At 38.4% G+C, this 18,979-nt stretch overlaps 1 protein-coding gene across 2 annotated transcripts in view; it reads left to right on the top strand.

The window, feature by feature from the left end:
- LOC109400281 (prolyl endopeptidase FAP) overlaps positions 1-18,979 on the top strand; it is a 447,684-nt gene that overhangs the window by 342,533 nt on the left and 86,172 nt on the right. For both annotated transcript variants that reach the window (XM_062850972.1, XM_062850971.1), the window contains exons 6-7: positions 8,397-8,608; positions 9,871-10,030. In XM_062850972.1, coding sequence (XP_062706956.1) covers positions 8,397-8,608; positions 9,871-10,030 — 372 coding nt within the window. The remainder of the gene's footprint in view (positions 1-8,396; positions 8,609-9,870; positions 10,031-18,979) is intronic.

The raw sequence follows: 18,979 nt of genomic DNA, 5'->3' as shown, positions 1-18,979 counted from the left end.
TTTCGGGGTAATGACCTATTCGGGGTAATGGCTTTCGGGGTAATGGCGTTCGGGGTAATGGCGTTCGGGGTAGTGGCATTCGGGGTAATGGGGTAGAATCCTAGTGGGCTCCACCCCACTACCCCGAACGCCATTACCCCGAACGCCACTACCCCGAAAGCCATTACCCCGAATAGGCCACTACCCCGAAAGCCATTACCCCGAATGCCATTACCCCGAATAGGCCATTACCCCGAAAGCCACTACCCCGAATGGGTCATTACCCCCAATCATCCAGGAGATCACCAAAAAAGTAATGGCCGATTAGAAGTTGATGGTTATAAGTTAGAAAACGGTAATCAGTAACTAGTGTATGAATACTCATCTCCACCCTTCCATATAGTGGACAAACTGAACTTATTCAAATGTTTGCCTTCTTTAAAAAAAATAGGCTGTTCTTTTGAGTTTGCAGTGTCCAACCGTGTACTGTTGCAGAGTTGTTTGGCAGCCCGTTAACTTATCTATAGACATTTTCCCTTCTTTTAATCAGAGGCTGTTCTTTCGTTTTTGAGTTTTATATAGTTTATTTACAGACAAACTATTAACTCCATAGTGGATTTATTAACTCCATAGTGGATTTGTTTCTATTATTAAGGCGGTTCTTTCAAATTAAGTTTTTGAAAATTAACTGGCGGCCAAATTGGTCCGATATTTTGCTCTTCAGTCAATCTATAACACAGCGTAACAAAAATTAACTTTTGGTCTGTCTCAAGAGCAAACTTATGTGTCTGTCCGCTGAATCCGAATCCGGGCTCAGATTTGCTCTAACACGTCACAATTTTGAGCTATACCTCAATTTATAGGGCAAAATATGCGATTTTCGGCTTTTTTGATTGCAAATTATTAAGCATAGAAATATTTTTTTTAATCAATCAAAAGGTTAATTGGTCAATTAACATCTAAATTAATGACTCATGCAAAATATTTCGTTTTACCAAATCGAATTTCATAGTTTTAAGCATTTATGTTAGGTACGATATTTCCCATACAAGCCACCCTCCAAAAGTTGCATGCAAGTTTTCATACTAACATAAAATGCTTAAATCTATCAAATTTGATTAGGTAAAACGAAATATTTTGCATGAGTCGTTAATTTAGATGTTAATTGACTAATTAACCTTTTGATTGCTTAAAAAAAATATTTCCATGCTTAATGGCTTGCAGTCAAAAAAGCCCAAAATCGCATATTTTGCCCTATAAATTGAGGTATAGCTCAAAATTGTGACGTATTAGAGCAAATCTGAGCCCGGATTCGGATTCAGCGGCCCAAAAGACTTCGGAGACACATAAGTTTGCTCTTGAGACAAAAAAATGTTGCGCTGTGTAATTTATTCGGCGTCAATGTTCATGGCTATGCTGGAGTGTAGCGGTTCAGTTGGCATATAAACTCATTATCTTGATTGAGTCTATCAGTATGCATTGGCTGTGGCCCTACTACGATGAATTGGTTCTTTACTATTTTCCAAAATGCCTCATTTTTTCGAAAAATTTATTTCAAAGAAATCCTGAGATTATTATATTAATTAATTTTAGTACATTTAAACATGATCTGATATTTTGTTTCTTATTTTAATAGATTGTATCAGTTGATGATCAGTTTCCAAAACGTCAAGCCCAAAAATTGTTTTCAAATGTTTTCAAGATTTTAGTACTTGCAGTACTTGCAAAGCAAAGCCAGCATCGTTGGACCAAATGGATTATTTTTGACTGGCGCGATTAAACTGTAACTTTTCTTTTCGTCAAAGGCTGTTTTTCAGTTTACAGGCAGTTGAACTGCTTACTGTATATGAGATTTGGCCTTCTTCAATTTATAGGTAGTTCTTTCTAGTTACATTGTTACCGGGTTGGTTGATGACTAATCTATCAATTCTAGCTGGTGGTTTTCCTTCTTTGAAAATTGAGTTTTTGAATTTTGTAAAATGTATTGATTTTTTTATTATATACGAAAGAGCACCTTTTTCTGAGCCGCTAACATTTTTTTCAGATTTTTAGAACTTTATTTTGGCACATAAAATCAATTTCAAACAGATTTTTTGAAATCACCTTTTGACAGCAGGGCCTAGTACAAAATGCGACAAGGGGTGATTCAACAAATCGCTCCCATACAAACTTCAAATCGATTTTTAACCTTTATATGGCCGACAGGGTATCCGGGTACCCAGCGCCCATTTAAAAAGCACAGTGTAGAAAAAAATAAAAATTTTGTCGGACACATAACGGTTAAATAGGTTCCCGGGCACCGAAAATCATGAAAATTTGGATGTCGGCTCAGTTTGGAATGCAGATTCAGATTTTGTAATTATCTCAACACCGTTTAAGAAGCCAATTCGACTATTCTTTCGACCTATATTGTTACAGCGTTGTTCGGTAGCCTGGTGGTTTATTGGTCCTTGCAGGTTTCTGTATAGAAGCCGTGCATAAACTAGGTAAAGTTTCAGAGGAAGGGGGTCTATCCATAGTCTACGCTTCATACAATTTTCCAAATTTTTGTATGGACAAAATTTTATGACGGGGAGGAGAAGAGGTCTGAGGTTACCGAAATTTAGTCTACGTGGTTTATGAATGGACCCATAGGACATTTGCTCTTCTTTAATTTATAGGCTGTTCTTTTTAGTCATAACCTTGCAGACCTTGTGGGCGACCAACCTATTAACCACATTTTTCCTCTTGTTAAGAATGTGTTGCTTTTTTTAAGTTATATTGTTACAGAGTTTAATTATCAAACTGTCTATTCCTCCTTAAGAGATTTTCCCTTCTTCTAGGTATAGGCTGTTCTTTCGAGGCCAATTTTTCGATTTATTTTGATCTAGCCTTATGATCATTTGGCGTAGTGATAGTTTGTCCAAATGTCTTTACTGCCTTATGAGCCAGTATTGATAACCAGTATTTGACGGACCTTTGCTGACAGTGTTTTCTCATGCAAGATCAGCTCTAACACGCATTCACTTGCGTGCGCAGCTTTTTCTTTTTTCTCGTATATTCTCTTTGATATACTCAAGAAAGAGCGAGACAGAAGAGGCAAAATGCCCCCTCTTTTATCTGTTTCTTTCTTGTGTTTGTTCACGAGAGTGAGTGAGAAAAAAAAACAAAAGTTGATTGATTTATCTTTATTATAGAGACTTTCAGCCCAAAGAAAAGTTGCGCACACTAGAGTGATTCTACCCCATTACCCCGAATGCCACTACCCCGAACGCCATTACCCCGAACGCCATTACCCCGAAAGCCATTACCCCGAATAGGTCATTACCCCGAAAGCCATTACCCCGAATGGGTCATTACCCCGAATGCCACTACCCCGAGCGCCATTACCCCGAAAGAATATTTATAAATGGGTTGTTCTGATGATGGTTTATATATATTTTTCGTAAAGGATATTGAAAGAGAAGCCATTGATGAAAGAAGAAATAATTCAATAACGTTACTGACAGCTTCAATACCAGAAGATGCTGTTTGAATGAATAACCTTAAAACAACGTAAGGGAGTTATGCGTACTCTAGTGTGCGCAACTTTTCTTTGGGCTGAAAGTCTCTATAATAAAGATAAATCAATCAACTTTTGTTTTTTTTTCTCACTCACTCTCGTGAACAAACACAAGAAAGAAACAGATAAAAGAGGGGGCATTTTGCCTCTTCTGTCTCGCTCTTTCTTGAGTATATCAAAGAGAATATACGAGAAAAAAGAAAAAGCTGCACACGCAAGTGAATGCGTGTTAGAGCTGATCTTGCATGAGAAAACACTGTCAGCAAAGGTCCGTCAAATACTGGTTATCAATACTGGCTCATAAGGCAGTAAAGACATTTGGACAAACTATCACTACGCCAAATGATCATAAGGCTAGATCAAAATAAATCGAAAAATTGGCCTCGAAAGAACAGCCTATACCTAGAAGAAGGGAAAATCTCTTAAGGAGGAATAGACAGTTTGATAATTAAACTCTGTAACAATATAACTTAAAAAAAGCAACACATTCTTAACAAGAGGAAAAATGTGGTTAATAGGTTGGTCGCCCACAAGGTCTGCAAGGTTATGACTAAAAAGAACAGCCTATAAATTAAAGAAGAGCAAATGTCCTATGGGTCCATTCATAAACCACGTAGACCAAATTTCGGTAACCTCAGACCTCTTCTCCTCCCCGTCATAAAATTTTGTCCATACAAAAATTTGGAAAATTGTATGAAGCGTAGACTATGGATAGACCCCCTTCCTCTGAAACTTTACCTAGTTTATGCACGGCTTCTATACAGAAACCTGCAAGGACCAATAAACCACCAGGCTACCGAACAACGCTGTAACAATATAGGTCGAAAGAATAGTCGAATTGGCTTCTTAAACGGTGTTGAGATAATTGCAAAATCTGAATCTGCATTCCAAACTGAGTCGACATCCAAATTTTCATGATTTTCGGTGCCCGGGAACCTATTTAACCGTTATGTGTCCGACAAAATTTTTGTTTTTTTCTACACTGTGCTTTTTAAATGGGCGCTGGGTACCCGGATACCCTGTCGGCCATATAAAGGTTAAAAATCGATTTGAAGTTTGTATGGGAGCGATTTGTTGAATCACCCCTTGTCGCATTTTGTACTAGGCCCAGCTGTCAAAAGGTGATTTCAAAAAATCTGTTTGAAATTGATTTTATGTGCCAAAATAAAGTTCTAAAAATCTGAAAAAAATGTTAGCGGCTCAGAAAAAGGTGCTCTTTCGTATATAATAAAAAAATCAATACATTTTACAAAATTCAAAAACTCAATTTTCAAAGAAGGAAAACCACCAGCTAGAATTGATAGATTAGTCGTCAACCAACCCGGTAACAATGTAACTAGAAAGAACTACCTATAAATTGAAGAAGGCCAAATCTCATATACAGTAAGCAGTTCAACTGCCTGTAAACTGAAAAACAGCCTTTGACGAAAAGAAAAGTTACAGTTTAATCGCGCCAGTCAAAAATAATCCATTTGGTCCAACGATGCTGGCTTTGCTTTGCAAGTACTGCAAGTACTAAAATCTTGAAAACATTTGAAAACAATTTTTGGGCTTGACGTTTTGGAAACTGATCATCAACTGATACAATCTATTAAAATAAGAAACAAAATATCAGATCATGTTTAAATGTACTAAAATTAATTAATATAATAATCTCAGGATTTCTTTGAAATAAATTTTTCGAAAAAATGAGGCATTTTGGAAAATAGTAAAGAACCAATTCATCGTAGTAGGGCCACAGCCAATGCATACTGATAGACTCAATCAAGATAATGAGTTTATATGCCAACTGAACCGCTACACTCCAGCATAGCCATGAACATTGACGCCGAATAAATTACACAGCGCAACATTTTTTTGTCTCAAGAGCAAACTTATGTGTCTCCGAAGTCTTTTGGGCCGCTGAATCCGAATCCGGGCTCAGATTTGCTCTAATACGTCACAATTTTGAGCTATACCTCAATTTATAGGGCAAAATATGCGATTTTGGGCTTTTTTGACTGCAAGCCATTAAGCATGGAAATATTTTTTTTAAGCAATCAAAAGGTTAATTAGTCAATTAACATCTAAATTAACGACTCATGCAAAATATTTCGTTTTACCTAATCAAATTTGATAGATTTAAGCATTTTATGTTAGTATGAAAACTTGCATGCAACTTTTGGAGGGTGGCTTGTATGGGAAATATCGTACCTAACATAAATGCTTAAAACTATGAAATTCGATTTGGTAAAACGAAATATTTTGCATGAGTCATTAATTTAGATGTTAATTGACCAATTAACCTTTTGATTGATTAAAAAAAATATTTCTATGCTTAATAATTTGCAATCAAAAAAGCCGAAAATCGCATATTTTGCCCTATAAATTGAGGTATAGCTCAAAATTGTGACGTGTTAGAGCAAATCTGAGCCCGGATTCGGATTCAGCGGACAGACACATAAGTTTGCTCTTGAGACAGACCAAAAGTTAATTTTTGTTACGCTGTGTTATAGATTGACTGAAGAGCAAAATATCGGACCAATTTGGCCGCCAGTTAATTTTCAAAAACTTAATTTGAAAGAACCGCCTTAATAATAGAAACAAATCCACTATGGAGTTAATAAATCCACTATGGAGTTAATAGTTTGTCTGTAAATAAACTATATAAAACTCAAAAACGAAAGAACAGCCTCTGATTAAAAGAAGGGAAAATGTCTATAGATAAGTTAACGGGCTGCCAAACAACTCTGCAACAGTACACGGTTGGACACTGCAAACTCAAAAGAACAGCCTATTTTTTTAAAGAAGGCAAACATTTGAATAAGTTCAGTTTGTCCACTATATGGAAGGGTGGAGATGAGTATTCATACACTAGTTACTGATTACCGTTTTCTAACTTATAACCATCAACTTCTAATCGGCCATTACTTTTTTGGTGATCTCCTGGATGATTGGGGGTAATGGCCCATTCGGGGTTGTGGCTTTCGGGGTAATGACCCATTCGGGGTAGTGGCTTTCGGGGTAATGGCCTATTCGGGGTAATGGCATTCGGGGTAATGGCTTTCGGGGTAGTGGCCTATTCGGGGTAATGGCTTTCGGGGTAGTGGCGTTCGGGGTAATGGCGTTCGGGGTAGTGGGGTGGAGCCGTCTGCACAGGTTGATAGTCAGGATCTGGGAAACCGAACAGCTACCGAAGGAGTGGAAGGAAGGGGTAATCTGCCCCATTCACAAGAAAGGCGACCATTTGCAATGTGAGAACTTCAGGGAGATTACTATTTTGAATGCTGCCTATAAAGTACTATCCCAGATCGTCTTCCGTCGTCTGTCACCTAAAACAAATGAGTTCGTGGGAAGTTATCAAGCCGGCTTCATCGACGGCCGGTCGACAACGGACCAGATCTTCACCGTACGGCAAATCCTCCAGAAATGCCGTGAATACCAGGTGCAAACGCATCACCTGTTCATTGACTTCAAAGCGGCATACGACAGTATCGACCGCGCAGAGCTATGGAGAATCATGGACGAAAACGGCTTTCCTGGGAAGCTGACTAGACTGATTAAAGCAACGATGGACGGTGTGCAAAACTGCGTAAGGGTTCATTCGGATCTCGCCGGGGACTGCGACAAGGTGATGGACTCTCATGCTTACTCTTCAACATCGCTCTGGAAGGTGTGATGCGACGAGCCGGGCTCAACAGCCAGGGAACGATTTTCACAAAATCCGGTCAATTTGTGTGCTTTGCGGACGACATGGACATTATTGCCAGAACATTTGGAACGGTGGCAGAGCTGTACACTCGCCTGAAACGCGAAACAGCAAAGGTCGGACTGGTGGCGAATGCCTCAAAAACAAAGTTCATGCTGGTAGGCAGAACCGAACACGACTGGGTAGTAATGTTACGATAGGCGGGGATACTTTCGAGGTGGTGGAGGAATTCGTCTACCTCGGATCCTTACTGACGGCTGACAACAACGTGAGCCGTGAAATTTGGAGGCGCATCATCAGCGGAAGTCGGGCCTACTACGGGCTCCAGAAGAAACTGCGGTCGAAAAAGATTCACCCACGCACCAAATGCACCATGTACTAAACGCTAATGGACTTATCCACCGATGAACCGAATTCATCGCGGTCCGAGAATTTTGACACTAGTGCGGGGTCTGTTCCAATCAGAATCGTCCAATTCTGATTGGAAACGGCCCCGCTCTAGTGTTTAAATTCTCGGACCGCGATGAATTCGGTTCATCGGTGGATAAGTCCATAAGACCGGTGGTCCTCTACGGACACGACATGGACCATGCTCGAGGAGGACCTGCAAACACTCGGAGTTTTCGAGCGACGCGTGCTAAAGACGATCTTCGGCGGTGTGCAGGAGTACCGTGTGTGGCGGAGTAGGATGAACCAGGAGCTCGCTGCACTCTACGGCGAACCCAGTATCCAGAAGTTGGCCAAAGCCGAAAGTATACGGTGGGCAGGGCATGTGTTTGGACAACAACCCTGCAAAGCTGGTGTTTGCTACTGATCCGGTTGGCACAAGAAGGCGTGGAGCGCAGAGAGCACGTTTGGCGGACCAGGTGGAGCGTGACCTGGCGAGCATTTGGCGCGACCGAGGCTGGAGAGCGACAGCCACAAACCAAGTATTTTGGTGTACCATTGTTGATTATGTCTTGTCTTAAATGTGATGTAGAGCAAATGAATGTATGTATACATGTATGGCAAATATCAAACTCGAAAAAAGGCAAAGTCCTTTCCTCTAACTATAGCGTTCCAGTACAAAGAAGAATGAAAAGAAATTTCAAACCACATAAACATTAATCCTTCATTCACACGAAATTACCATTTCCGTGGCATTGATTGTTTTCTTTTCTACTTCTTTTTTTCTCAACCCCATTCCAGCGAAATGATCCCGCTAACCCTAAAAGCGGACAGTGAAGACTGGCCATTTCTGCTGCACGCCGAGTTCACCCCCAAGGGCCAAGCGATAGTCCTGGTGCACACGTACGACATCTACTACAAACCGTCGGCACGAGCCACCCAAACGTATCGGCTCACGAAAACCGCAATCCCGGGCATCATCTACAACGGCGTTCCGGATTGGCTTTATGAGGGTAATTACAAATGAACCGCCGGTGGCGATATGTGCTGCCAGTCAATGCATGTAGCGTGCATTCTCGGCAGAGAGGGTCATGGAAGCCGCAGGTTTAGCCATATTTTCAATGGCCGTTAAGACCGTGTGACCGACCACCGCACCGCTTCGGCCGCAACAGGATTCAATCTGGCACGTTCCGTTGCGGTAGGACGAACAGAGCCATAACTGCCGCAACGTGTTCTATAGAGTATGATATAGGGGGTTTCATTCATTGGCAAAAATGGCAGGCAAAGCTATCAGGACCCAAGCTCCTAAACCACACGTGTTGACCACGAAGTTGCTGATGGGGTATGAGGCCTTACTGTAATAAACTGTGCAGAAGTCATTTAAACTAATGACGAACATCTATAGAAGCTCATAGCATCAGCACACATTTTTCAAAAATATTCATGAAAATTTTAGTGAATAAAAAAAGAATGTGCTTCAGTAACACAAATGAAATCCCACACACCAGCGGAAGAAAATGTTAGTAACATATGAAATTATTGAAATTGCTTCTACTTTAAATAGAGATGATTAACGGCATTCTTTTGTTCAAAAAGCACGTGCCCCATCGTTCGGTGTAGTACTAGATTTGTAGTAATGAGCTGAATTTTAGTATGGTGAGAAGGTCAATTCTCCGTTTCTGCAATGAAATGGTGCAAAAAGCGTGGGTATTATGATTCCTTGCCTAATTTGATGCTGTTTGAGCAAAACTTTGGATAACTATGTTGTTTATGTTGCAAGAAATGGAGAAAACAACAACACTGTTGCCCAAAGTTTTGCTCAAACAACATCAAATTAGGCAAGGAATCATAATACCCACGCTTTTTGCACCATTTCATTGCAGAAACGGAGAATTGACCTTTTCACCATACTAAAATTCAGCTCATTACTACAACTCTAGTACTTCACCGATCTGTCCTATTGACCAAGACTAATCTCTTGTAACAATCTGTACAACATTTAAAAACAAGTATGCTGACCACGACATCAATTAATTAGGGCGTCACCATAACACAATGGCTTCCATGTTCTCACTCATCGCCAACAACAGCACACATTGTACTGAACATCTTAATTATTTTTCAATTAATTAACATTCTTCCTTCCCACCTTCCACTCTCGTTAATCCATCATCCTCCAACATCGGACGTGCAACGGTAATGTAATTCCTCCCCATATGGATCGCGTGCTGGTGCCGGTTGTGTTCCCTCCAATCCAAATCTCCCCCTTTTGCAGAGGAAATCCTACAAAGCAACAAGGCGATTTGGCTATCGAACGACGGCCACCTGATGCTGTACAGCACCTTCAACGATTCGCTGGTGCAGGAGCAACAGTTCTCCTGGTACGGTATGACCGACGGCGATATCAATCTCTATCCGGAGATCCGCTCGTTAAGGTAAGTTATGCTCCGACGTTGGTTTAAAACTTTTCCCTGATGGTCAAATCTTTGTCACAGACAACCATGTGTAAAAACGTAAAATATCATAAATCAGCTTAGCAAGAAACGTATCGTTGGATATTACTGTTGATCTTACAATGCTCGATGCTCCGTAATCTTCTTTAGGAAAATTATTCTTCGGAAAACATAAAGACTTTCAGTCTGATTATCTATGTCAAAACAACAAGGCATTCCAACAACGGTAGAACTTCTTAAGGCAGCTAGTAGTACGATGGTAAAACTTATTCGCAACACAATTAAACATACATGTAAGTTTTGGTTAGTTTCCTTTGGATAAACTTCGTCTGCATGAACTTGAATGGAACGAGCAGAATTGACGAACAACCGCCGGTATCGGACGTGATAGATTAGGTCACGCAAAATCTGTCCAGAGGCGAGTTGGTTCAACAAGTTTATCGGGCGTTATTGAATGCTCACTTTGGATAGTTTGTTCTATATGTTGGACAAGCCCTCTGGTAAGAAAGTTTGATAAGTAAGTACTGAATACCAAAGACATGTGAAGCAGTAAAGGAAACGCTAATTCAACTTGCAATTTACTTCCAATATGCATAATAGTTGAAAAGTGGTTATCAGTACGTTATCCTCTTCCTTCCAAAGTTGCTCAATATAAACAACACATTAAACTTACTCTCATTTATGTCAATGCGAAATATTAAAATGAATTGCACCGTCATACTTTCTCGTTGAGTATGAACCAATCAGAAATTAACTAAACGATAGAAGCTACTGATATCGAATAAACATAAATAGTCATTAAACCATAAGCCTTCTCACTCCAAAGTGCCATCCTAAAATAGGTCTGAGCTACAAACTGCACACACCAATATCCAACGGCTGTGATTTGTTGAGTGTGTAGTGAAATTTGCATGATTATGATTATACTCAGACCCAACTATGAATGCAGTTATGTCATCATGAATGGAATTGTATATTCAGCATGCTTCGCTTCATAACGATGTGATGCCAACCAAAAAATTGTTGTTCTATGTATTCAGCATTATACTACAGTGGAGCAGAAATTCTGAGATATGTATATAGGAAAACCACAGAGAACTACCGTTCATCTGCTTCGACTAATTTTGGTTTCAATTTTGCCGCATATGCAATTTGACACCAGGTTAAATAGATTCTATTTTTAGCTTTAAATACTCTCTCTTGTGTGGCATTCAAATAGAAAATACTCCGGACACTTATTCCGCACATTCTCGGTGTCAATTCACATTCAATAGTTTTTGCTGGCGCAGATATGCAGAACTGTAAATATTAGAGTAAAATACCTAGTAACCTTACAAGTTTTCGAAAGAAAACAAAGCGAGCATATGCGACATTTGTCCTCTATAGCTTATAAACTCTCTCAATTACAGGGGGTGGCCAAAATGTTTGGGATAGGCATCTTTTTTCTCCCACAAAAAATTCAACATGCTGTAACTTTTCATAGAGTGCATCAAAAATTTCCAAATTTTGACTGTTTGTCAGCCTATTCTATGTGTATCATTGGTACAAATTTCATTAATCTTTTGCGAAGTTAGAACCGTTCGCGTAAGATTTTTTAAACAACTTTTTTTTAACTATCATATCTCGGAAGCCAGTGAACCGAATTGAATGTAATTTGGAACGTTTATCAACAATATATTAATGCTTCACAAGTTTTCAAAGCATTGATACTTTTTGAACGTTGAAAAAAGTTATGACAAATTGACAAATTGACAAATTCTGGATCTTTCCCTAAAAACGCATTTTTTACATCATTGTCATTACATTTTAGTTTAGATATCCAAAGATTTTATACTTCTGTTCTCAAGATATCTATATTAAGATATATTAGAGCCTATTTGGATTAAAGGAAAAACACATTTAGTAATTTTCCTGCGGTATTGTAAATTTAACTTCTTTTCTTCTATATGGGAAAACATGTCATACCACTATAACTTTATTCATTGTGAGAAAATAATAAATTTTATGCAATTCAGTATCATAATTTCAATTTTATAATACTCATTTCAGTATCATAATGACCAACTTTTCTGTACCAGTTCATTATGCAACTGAAATGAGTTGCATAATGAAAAATAGTTGCATAATGTTCATTATGCAACTCATTTGAGTTGCATTATGAACATTATGCAACTCAAATGAGTTCTATAATGAAAAAAAATCATTGCATAAAATTTTGAATGGAACTCGTTGCAAAACTCGATTTTTCAGCACTCTTCGTATTTATCTAACTCGGCAAGCCTCGTTAGATAAATGTACGACTCGTGCTGAAAAAATCAACTTTTTGCAACTCGTTACATAAATAACTATTATAACAACGTATCAAGTACAAGGGCGTAGCCAGCTTTTCGGCCAGAGGGGGGCGAGCACCCTTAAACTGAAAACCACTTTGCAGTATCAAGGAGTTTAAATACTTCATCATTTAAAAAAAATAAAAGTGAAGTATGAAATATGGGTGATTAACAGGAATGGTTCAATGGAAGAATCATATATGATTATAATCCTGAGGAATTCCTCAAGATATTGCTTCAGGAATTTCTTAACAAATGCCATCATGAATTTGAATTTATCCAGCAGTTTCTCCAGAAATTTCTTTAATATTTTTCCAGGTTATTTTAATGTAGATATTCCAGAAGAAATCACCTTCGGAAAACTTGCAGTAATTCCGTTGGGAATACTTTCAGAAATTTCTTCAATAATTCTCCCAGAAGTTTTATTACGAATTTCACCATGCATTCTTTTGAGAATTTCCGAAGTAATTCTTTACAAATATTATTCTTAATTCCACCAGAAATCCGTTTGAGAAGCTCCAGAAAATACTTTAAGAAATTCTCCGGGAATTCTTTCAAAAATTCCAATCAATCTAAGATTCCTTTCCTTGAGGAATACCCTAAGAAATTTTTGGACAAATTTCTTCGAAAACTTCTTTAATGAATTCCTTCGGAATTACGGGAAAAAAATCTTTGAAAATGTCTAAAGGAATTCCTTCGGAAATTCCTGGAGGAATATCTTTGGAAGTTGCTAGAGGAATGCATTCAGAAATTTTTAAAGGAATCAATTAAAAATAATTTCTGGAATTTATTTCGAAAATCCATGAGGAATTCCCCCTGAAATTCCTTGACAAATTCTTCATAAATTTCATGAGGAATTCCTTCATTTCTAAAGCTCCTTGAGAAATTCCATAAGACATTCCTTCGAGAGTTCTTCTACGATTCCCTGTAGAAGATTCTTCGGAAATTCCTTGAGGAATTTCTTTGAAATAGATTTAGAATATTCCTTGAGGAACTCCTTCGGAGTTTTCTTCCGAAAATTCCTTGAGGAATGCCTTCAAAAATTCTTGGAGGAATTCATCCGGAAATTTCTGTGAGAATTCCTTCCCAAATTCCTGAAGCAATTCTTTCGAAAATATTGAAAAAAAAAATCACTAAAAGTCTCTTGAGATATCCCTTCTGAAATTCCATAAGGAATTTCTTTAAAAATCTTTCAAAACTTCCTTGAAAAAATATTTCGAAAATTCCTGAAGAAATGCTTTTTGTGATTTTTTATTTCCTAGAGGAACTCATTCGGAAATTCTTTGAAGAGTTCCTTTAAAAATGCCTTGATAAGGAAAATTCGGAAATTGTTGAAGGAGTTTGTTTGGAATTTTTTTTGACATATGTCTGAAATGTCTTATGGAATACCATCGGAAATTTCGTGAGAAATTGTTTGATAAGTTCGTTGAGGATTTTTTTTCGTTTTTTTTATAAATCTTAACGAAATTCCTCAAGGAATTCCAGCGAAAGATCCTTGAGAAATTTCTTCGGAAATTCCTCAAGAAATTCCTTCAAATATGTACTGCGAAACTCCTATGAAAACTTGAGAAACTTCTTCAAACATTCCTTCAGAAACACGTTTAGGGATTATGTGAGAAAATCCTAAGGAAATTTTTTGAGGACAACCGTCAACAATTTTTGGAGGAATTCATTCGGAAATTTTTGGAGGTATTTCAAAGCAAATCCATAAAAAATTTCTTTGGAAATTCCGGGAGGGATTTCTTTGAAAATTCGTAGAGGAATTCCTTCGGAAATTCAGGAGAAAATCCTTTGAAAATTCCAGGAGAAATTCCTTTGAAAATTCCTTGAGGAATTCCTACGGAAATTCCTGGACAAGCTCCTCCGGAAACTCATGGAGGAATTCTTCGGGAAAATCCTAGAGGAATTCCCTCGGAAATTCTTGGAGGAATTCCTTCGAGAATTCGTGAAGGCTTTTCTTCTAGAATTCCTGGAGAAATTTCTTCGAAAATTCCTGGAGTAATTCCTTCGGAAATACCTGGAGAAATTCCTTCCTGAAATTTCTGGAGGAATTCCTTCGGAAATTCATGGAGGAATTCCTTCAGAAAATCCTTGAGCGATTCCTTCGCAAAAGTCCTGGCGGAATTCCTTCTGAAATTTATGGAGGAACTCCTTCGGACATTCGTGAAGGAATTCTTGGAGAAATTCTTTCAAAAATTCCTGGTGGAATTCTTTCGGACATTCACGAGAGAATTCCTTCGGAAATTCCGGCAGGAACTCCTTTGAAAATTCCAGGTGAAATTCCTTTGAAAATCCCTGGAGGAATTCCACCGGAAATTACTGCAGGAATTCCCTAGGAAATTCCAGGAGGAAATCTTTCAGAAATTGCTGGAAGATTTCCTTCGGAAATTCCTGAAGGAATGCCTTCGAAAATTTATGAAGGAATTCCTTCGGAAATTTCAGGACGAATTTCTTCGCAAATTGCAGAAGGAATTTCTTTGAAAATTCGTGGAGGAATTTCTTCAGAAATTCGTGAATGAGTTCTTTCGGAAAATTTCTGGAGCAATTCCTTCGGAAATTCATGGAGGAACTCCTTCGGAAAATGCTTTAGGGTTTCCTTCGCAAAATTCCTGGAGGAATTCCTTCGGTATTTCCTGGAGGAATTCCTCCGGAAATTCCTCAAGGAATTTCTTCGGAAATTCGTGGAGGGATTCCGTCGGAAAATTTCTGGAGGAATTCCTTTGAAAATTCATGTAAGAATTCCTTCGAAAAATTCTTTAGAAATTCCTTCGCAAAATTCCTGGAGGAATTCATTCGGAAATTCATAGAGGAATTCCTTCGGACATTCATGGAGGAATTCCTTCGGAAATTCCAGGAGGACATCCTTTAAAAATTCCAAGAGGAATTCCTTTGAAAATTCCTAGAAGAATTTCTTCGGAAATTCGTAGACGAATCCCGTCGGAAAATTTCTGGAGGAATTCCTTCGGAAATTCATGGAGGGATTTCTTCGGACATTCATGAAGGAATTCCTTCGGAAATTTCAGGAGGAAATCCTTTGAAAATTCCAAGAGGAATTCCCTTGAAAATTCCTGGAAGAATTCCTTTGGAAATTCCTGGAGGAATTCCTCCGGAAATTCCAAAGAAATTCTTCCTGGAATTTTCCGACGGGATTCGTCTACGAATTTCCGAAGAAATTCCAAGAAATTTCCAAAGGAATTTCTCCAGGAATTTCCGACAGAATTTTTCCTAGAATTTCTGAAGGAATTCTTTCTGGAATTTCCAAAAAAAATCCTTCAGGAATTTCCAAAAGAGTTTATCCAGGAATTTCCGAAGGAATTTCCAAAGGAATTCCTCCAGGAATTTCCAATGGAATTCCTCCGGGAATTTTTAAGACATTTCTCCAAGAATCTCTGAAGCAATCCCTCCAGGAATTTCCGAAATTATTTTCCACGAATTTCAGAAGGAATGCATCCAAGAGATTCCGGAGGGATTTCTCCAGGAATTTCCGAAGAAATTCCGAAAGAATTCCTGCAGGAATTTCCATGAATCTTCAAACGAATTCGTCCAGTAATTTCCAAAAGAATTCCTCCCGGAATTTCCGAAAGAATTCCTCCAGGAATTTTTGAAGGAATTCCTAACGGAATTTGTAAAGAAATTCCTCCAAGAATTTTCGAGGGAATTCCTCTTGGAATTTCCAAAAATAAAATCCAAAAAGACTTTCCGAAAAAAAATCCCCAGGAATTTCCGAAGGAATACCTCCAGGAATTTCCGACGGAATTCTTCCAGTAATTTCCGAAGAAATTGTTCCAGCAATTTCCGAAGCAATTCCTCCTGCAATTTCCAAAGGAATTCGTCCAGTAGTTTCCGAAGGAATTCTTCCAGGAATCATAAATAGCATTCCTCTAAGAAATTTGGAATGATTTTTTTTCCAGGAATGTCCTAAGGAATTCATCCAAGGATTTTCTCAGGAATTTCTCTATAGATTTCTGAAAGAATTCCTCCAGAAATTTTCAAAGGAATTCGTTCATGAATTTCCGAACGAATTCCTTCAGGAATTTCCGAAGGAATTCCTTCAGGAATTTCCGAAGGAATTCTTCCAGGAATTTGCGAAGGGATTCCTCCAAGAATTCTGAATTTTTTTAAGGAATTCTTCCAGGGTTTTTTGAAGGAATTGCTTCAGGAATTTCCGAAGCAATTCCTCCCGGAATTTCCGAAAGAATTCCTCCAGGAATTCCTGAATAAATTCATTCAGGAATTTCCGAATGAATTCCTCCAGGAATCTTAAAAGGAATTCGTCCAGCAATTTCCTCCAGTAATTTCCGAACGAAGACTTTCACGAATTTCCGATGGAATTTCTCCAGAAATTTCAGAAGGAATTCTTCCAGGATTTCGCGAAGGGATTCCTCCAAGAATTTTGGAAGGAATTCCTCCAGGAATTTCCAATGGAATTCCTCCAGCAGTTTTCGATGGAATTCCTTCAGAAAATTCCGAAAGAATTCCTCCAGGAATTCCTAAAGGAATTTCTCCTGAAATTTCCGAATGAATTCCTCCGGGAATCTCCAAAGGAATTCGTCCAGAAATTTTCGAAAGAATTCCTCCCGAAATTTCTGAAAGGATTCCTCCAGGATTTTCCGAAGGAATTCTGCTAGGAATTTCCGACGGTAATTCTCCAGGAATTTCCAAAAAATAAAATCTAAAAAGAATTTCCGAAAAAATTCCTCCAGGAATTTCTTAAGGAATTCCTCAAGGAATTTCCGAAGAAATTCCTCCAGGAATTTCCAAAAGAATTGGTCCAGCAATTTCCGAAGGAATTCATCCAGTAATTGCCGAAGAAATTATTGCAGGAATTTCCGTAGGTATTCCGAAAGAATTCCTCCAGGTATTCCTAAAGGAATTCCTCCTGGAATTCCAAAGGAATTCGTCCAGCAATTTCCGAAGGAATTCCTCCCGAAATTTCTGAAAGAATTCCTCCAGGAATTTCCGATTGAAATCCTCCTGGAATTTCCGAAGGAATTCCTCCAGGAATTCTGCTAGGAATTTCCGAAGGAATTCCTGCAAGAATTTCCAAAAAAAAATCCGAAAAGTATTTCCGAAAAAATTCCTCTACGACTTTCCGAAGGAATTCCTCCAGGACTTTCGGAAGGAATTCCTACAGGAATTTTCAATGACATTCGTCCAGCAATTTCCGAAGGAATTCCTCCAGGAATTTCCAAAAGCATTCCTCCAGGAAGTTTGGAATTATTTTGTCCAGGAATTTCGTAAGGAATTAACCTAAGGACTTCCTCACGAATTTCTCTTTGGATTTCTGAAAGAATTTCTCCACTAATCTCCGAAGGTATTCATCCAAGATTTTCCCAAGGAACTGCCCTAGGAATTTCCGAAAGAATTGCTCCAGGAATTTCCGAAGGAATACCCTCAGGAATTTTCGAAGGTATTCCTCCAGGAAATTCCGAAGGAATTCCTGCATACATTAAAAAAATACGAGGATGCAGGAGAATTTTATTTTTACTAGTCAAAAACAGCTCTGATCATCTAAGTTTTTCAATTAAGTTAGAATATAGTTGACCGGTCAGGGAAGGGCCACGGCCCCCCCTGCCCCCCCCTGGCTACGCCCTTGATCAAGTATCAACATATTGTTGATAAACGTTCAACATTTCATTCAATTCGGTTCACTGGCTTCCGAGATATGACAGTTCAAAAATGTATAGTCTTAAAAAACGTGTTTTACCAGAACGGATATAGCTTCGCGAAAGATTAACCAGTCGAGCTCAAATTTGTACCAATGATGTGCATATAATAGGTTGACAAACAGTCGAAATTTGAGAATTTTTATGCACTCCATAAAAAGTTACAGCATGTTGAATTTTTTTGTGAGAGTACTACTATAGTACCACCGAAGATGCATTGAACTCAAACGAAAACAATGCCATTTAAAAGACCAGTAACACTGCTGAAAACTGAGACACACTGTTAGCTGCGCACCCCACGGATAAAGGTGGAACGATTTACAACGGTGTGAGAGAAGCTCCACGAGTTCATACTGGCCTGCTTACTCTCACACGAAATTTGACGTTTGAGAAATGTCAGCACCGCTCAAACATCAAATTTTCTGTGAGGGTAAGCAGCCCGAGCAAAGTCTAAGAACAAAATGATAGCAAATCAAAAACATGAGCAGCAAATTGATATCATATTTTGATATCAGATTGACTTGATTAATTACGATTTCAAATTTTGATATCGTTTTGCTGTCATTTAAAATAATTACAAATGTTTAAGTTTTTAAGTCATTTCAAAGCCTCTAATGATATATCATCAGTGCAATTAACGTATTGCATTTAGGTTTCCATATTATTCGAAAAAACTCTAAATTTAACGATTTTTCCATTTTTTCGCACTGATAGCAAAAACAGTAATCAATTTGCCATCACTGAGCAGGAATTGTTTTCAACTTGCTCTCACAGGAACATTTTTCTGCTCTCATTTTTGATGTTTTAACCGTTAAAACGACCAAAACGACATCAACCTGAGTAATCATAATTTGCAATATCACAACATCAAAATTTGTTTTCGATTTGCTGTCAGACTCTGCTCGGGAGGTCAGCATAAATTCATGCAGTGGACC

Source organism: Aedes albopictus, chromosome 2, assembly GCF_035046485.1.
Source record: "Aedes albopictus strain Foshan chromosome 2, AalbF5, whole genome shotgun sequence".
Classification (NCBI taxonomy): Eukaryota; Metazoa; Arthropoda; class Insecta; order Diptera; family Culicidae; genus Aedes; species Aedes albopictus.
This window is presented reverse-complemented; position numbering and strand designations above follow the sequence as displayed.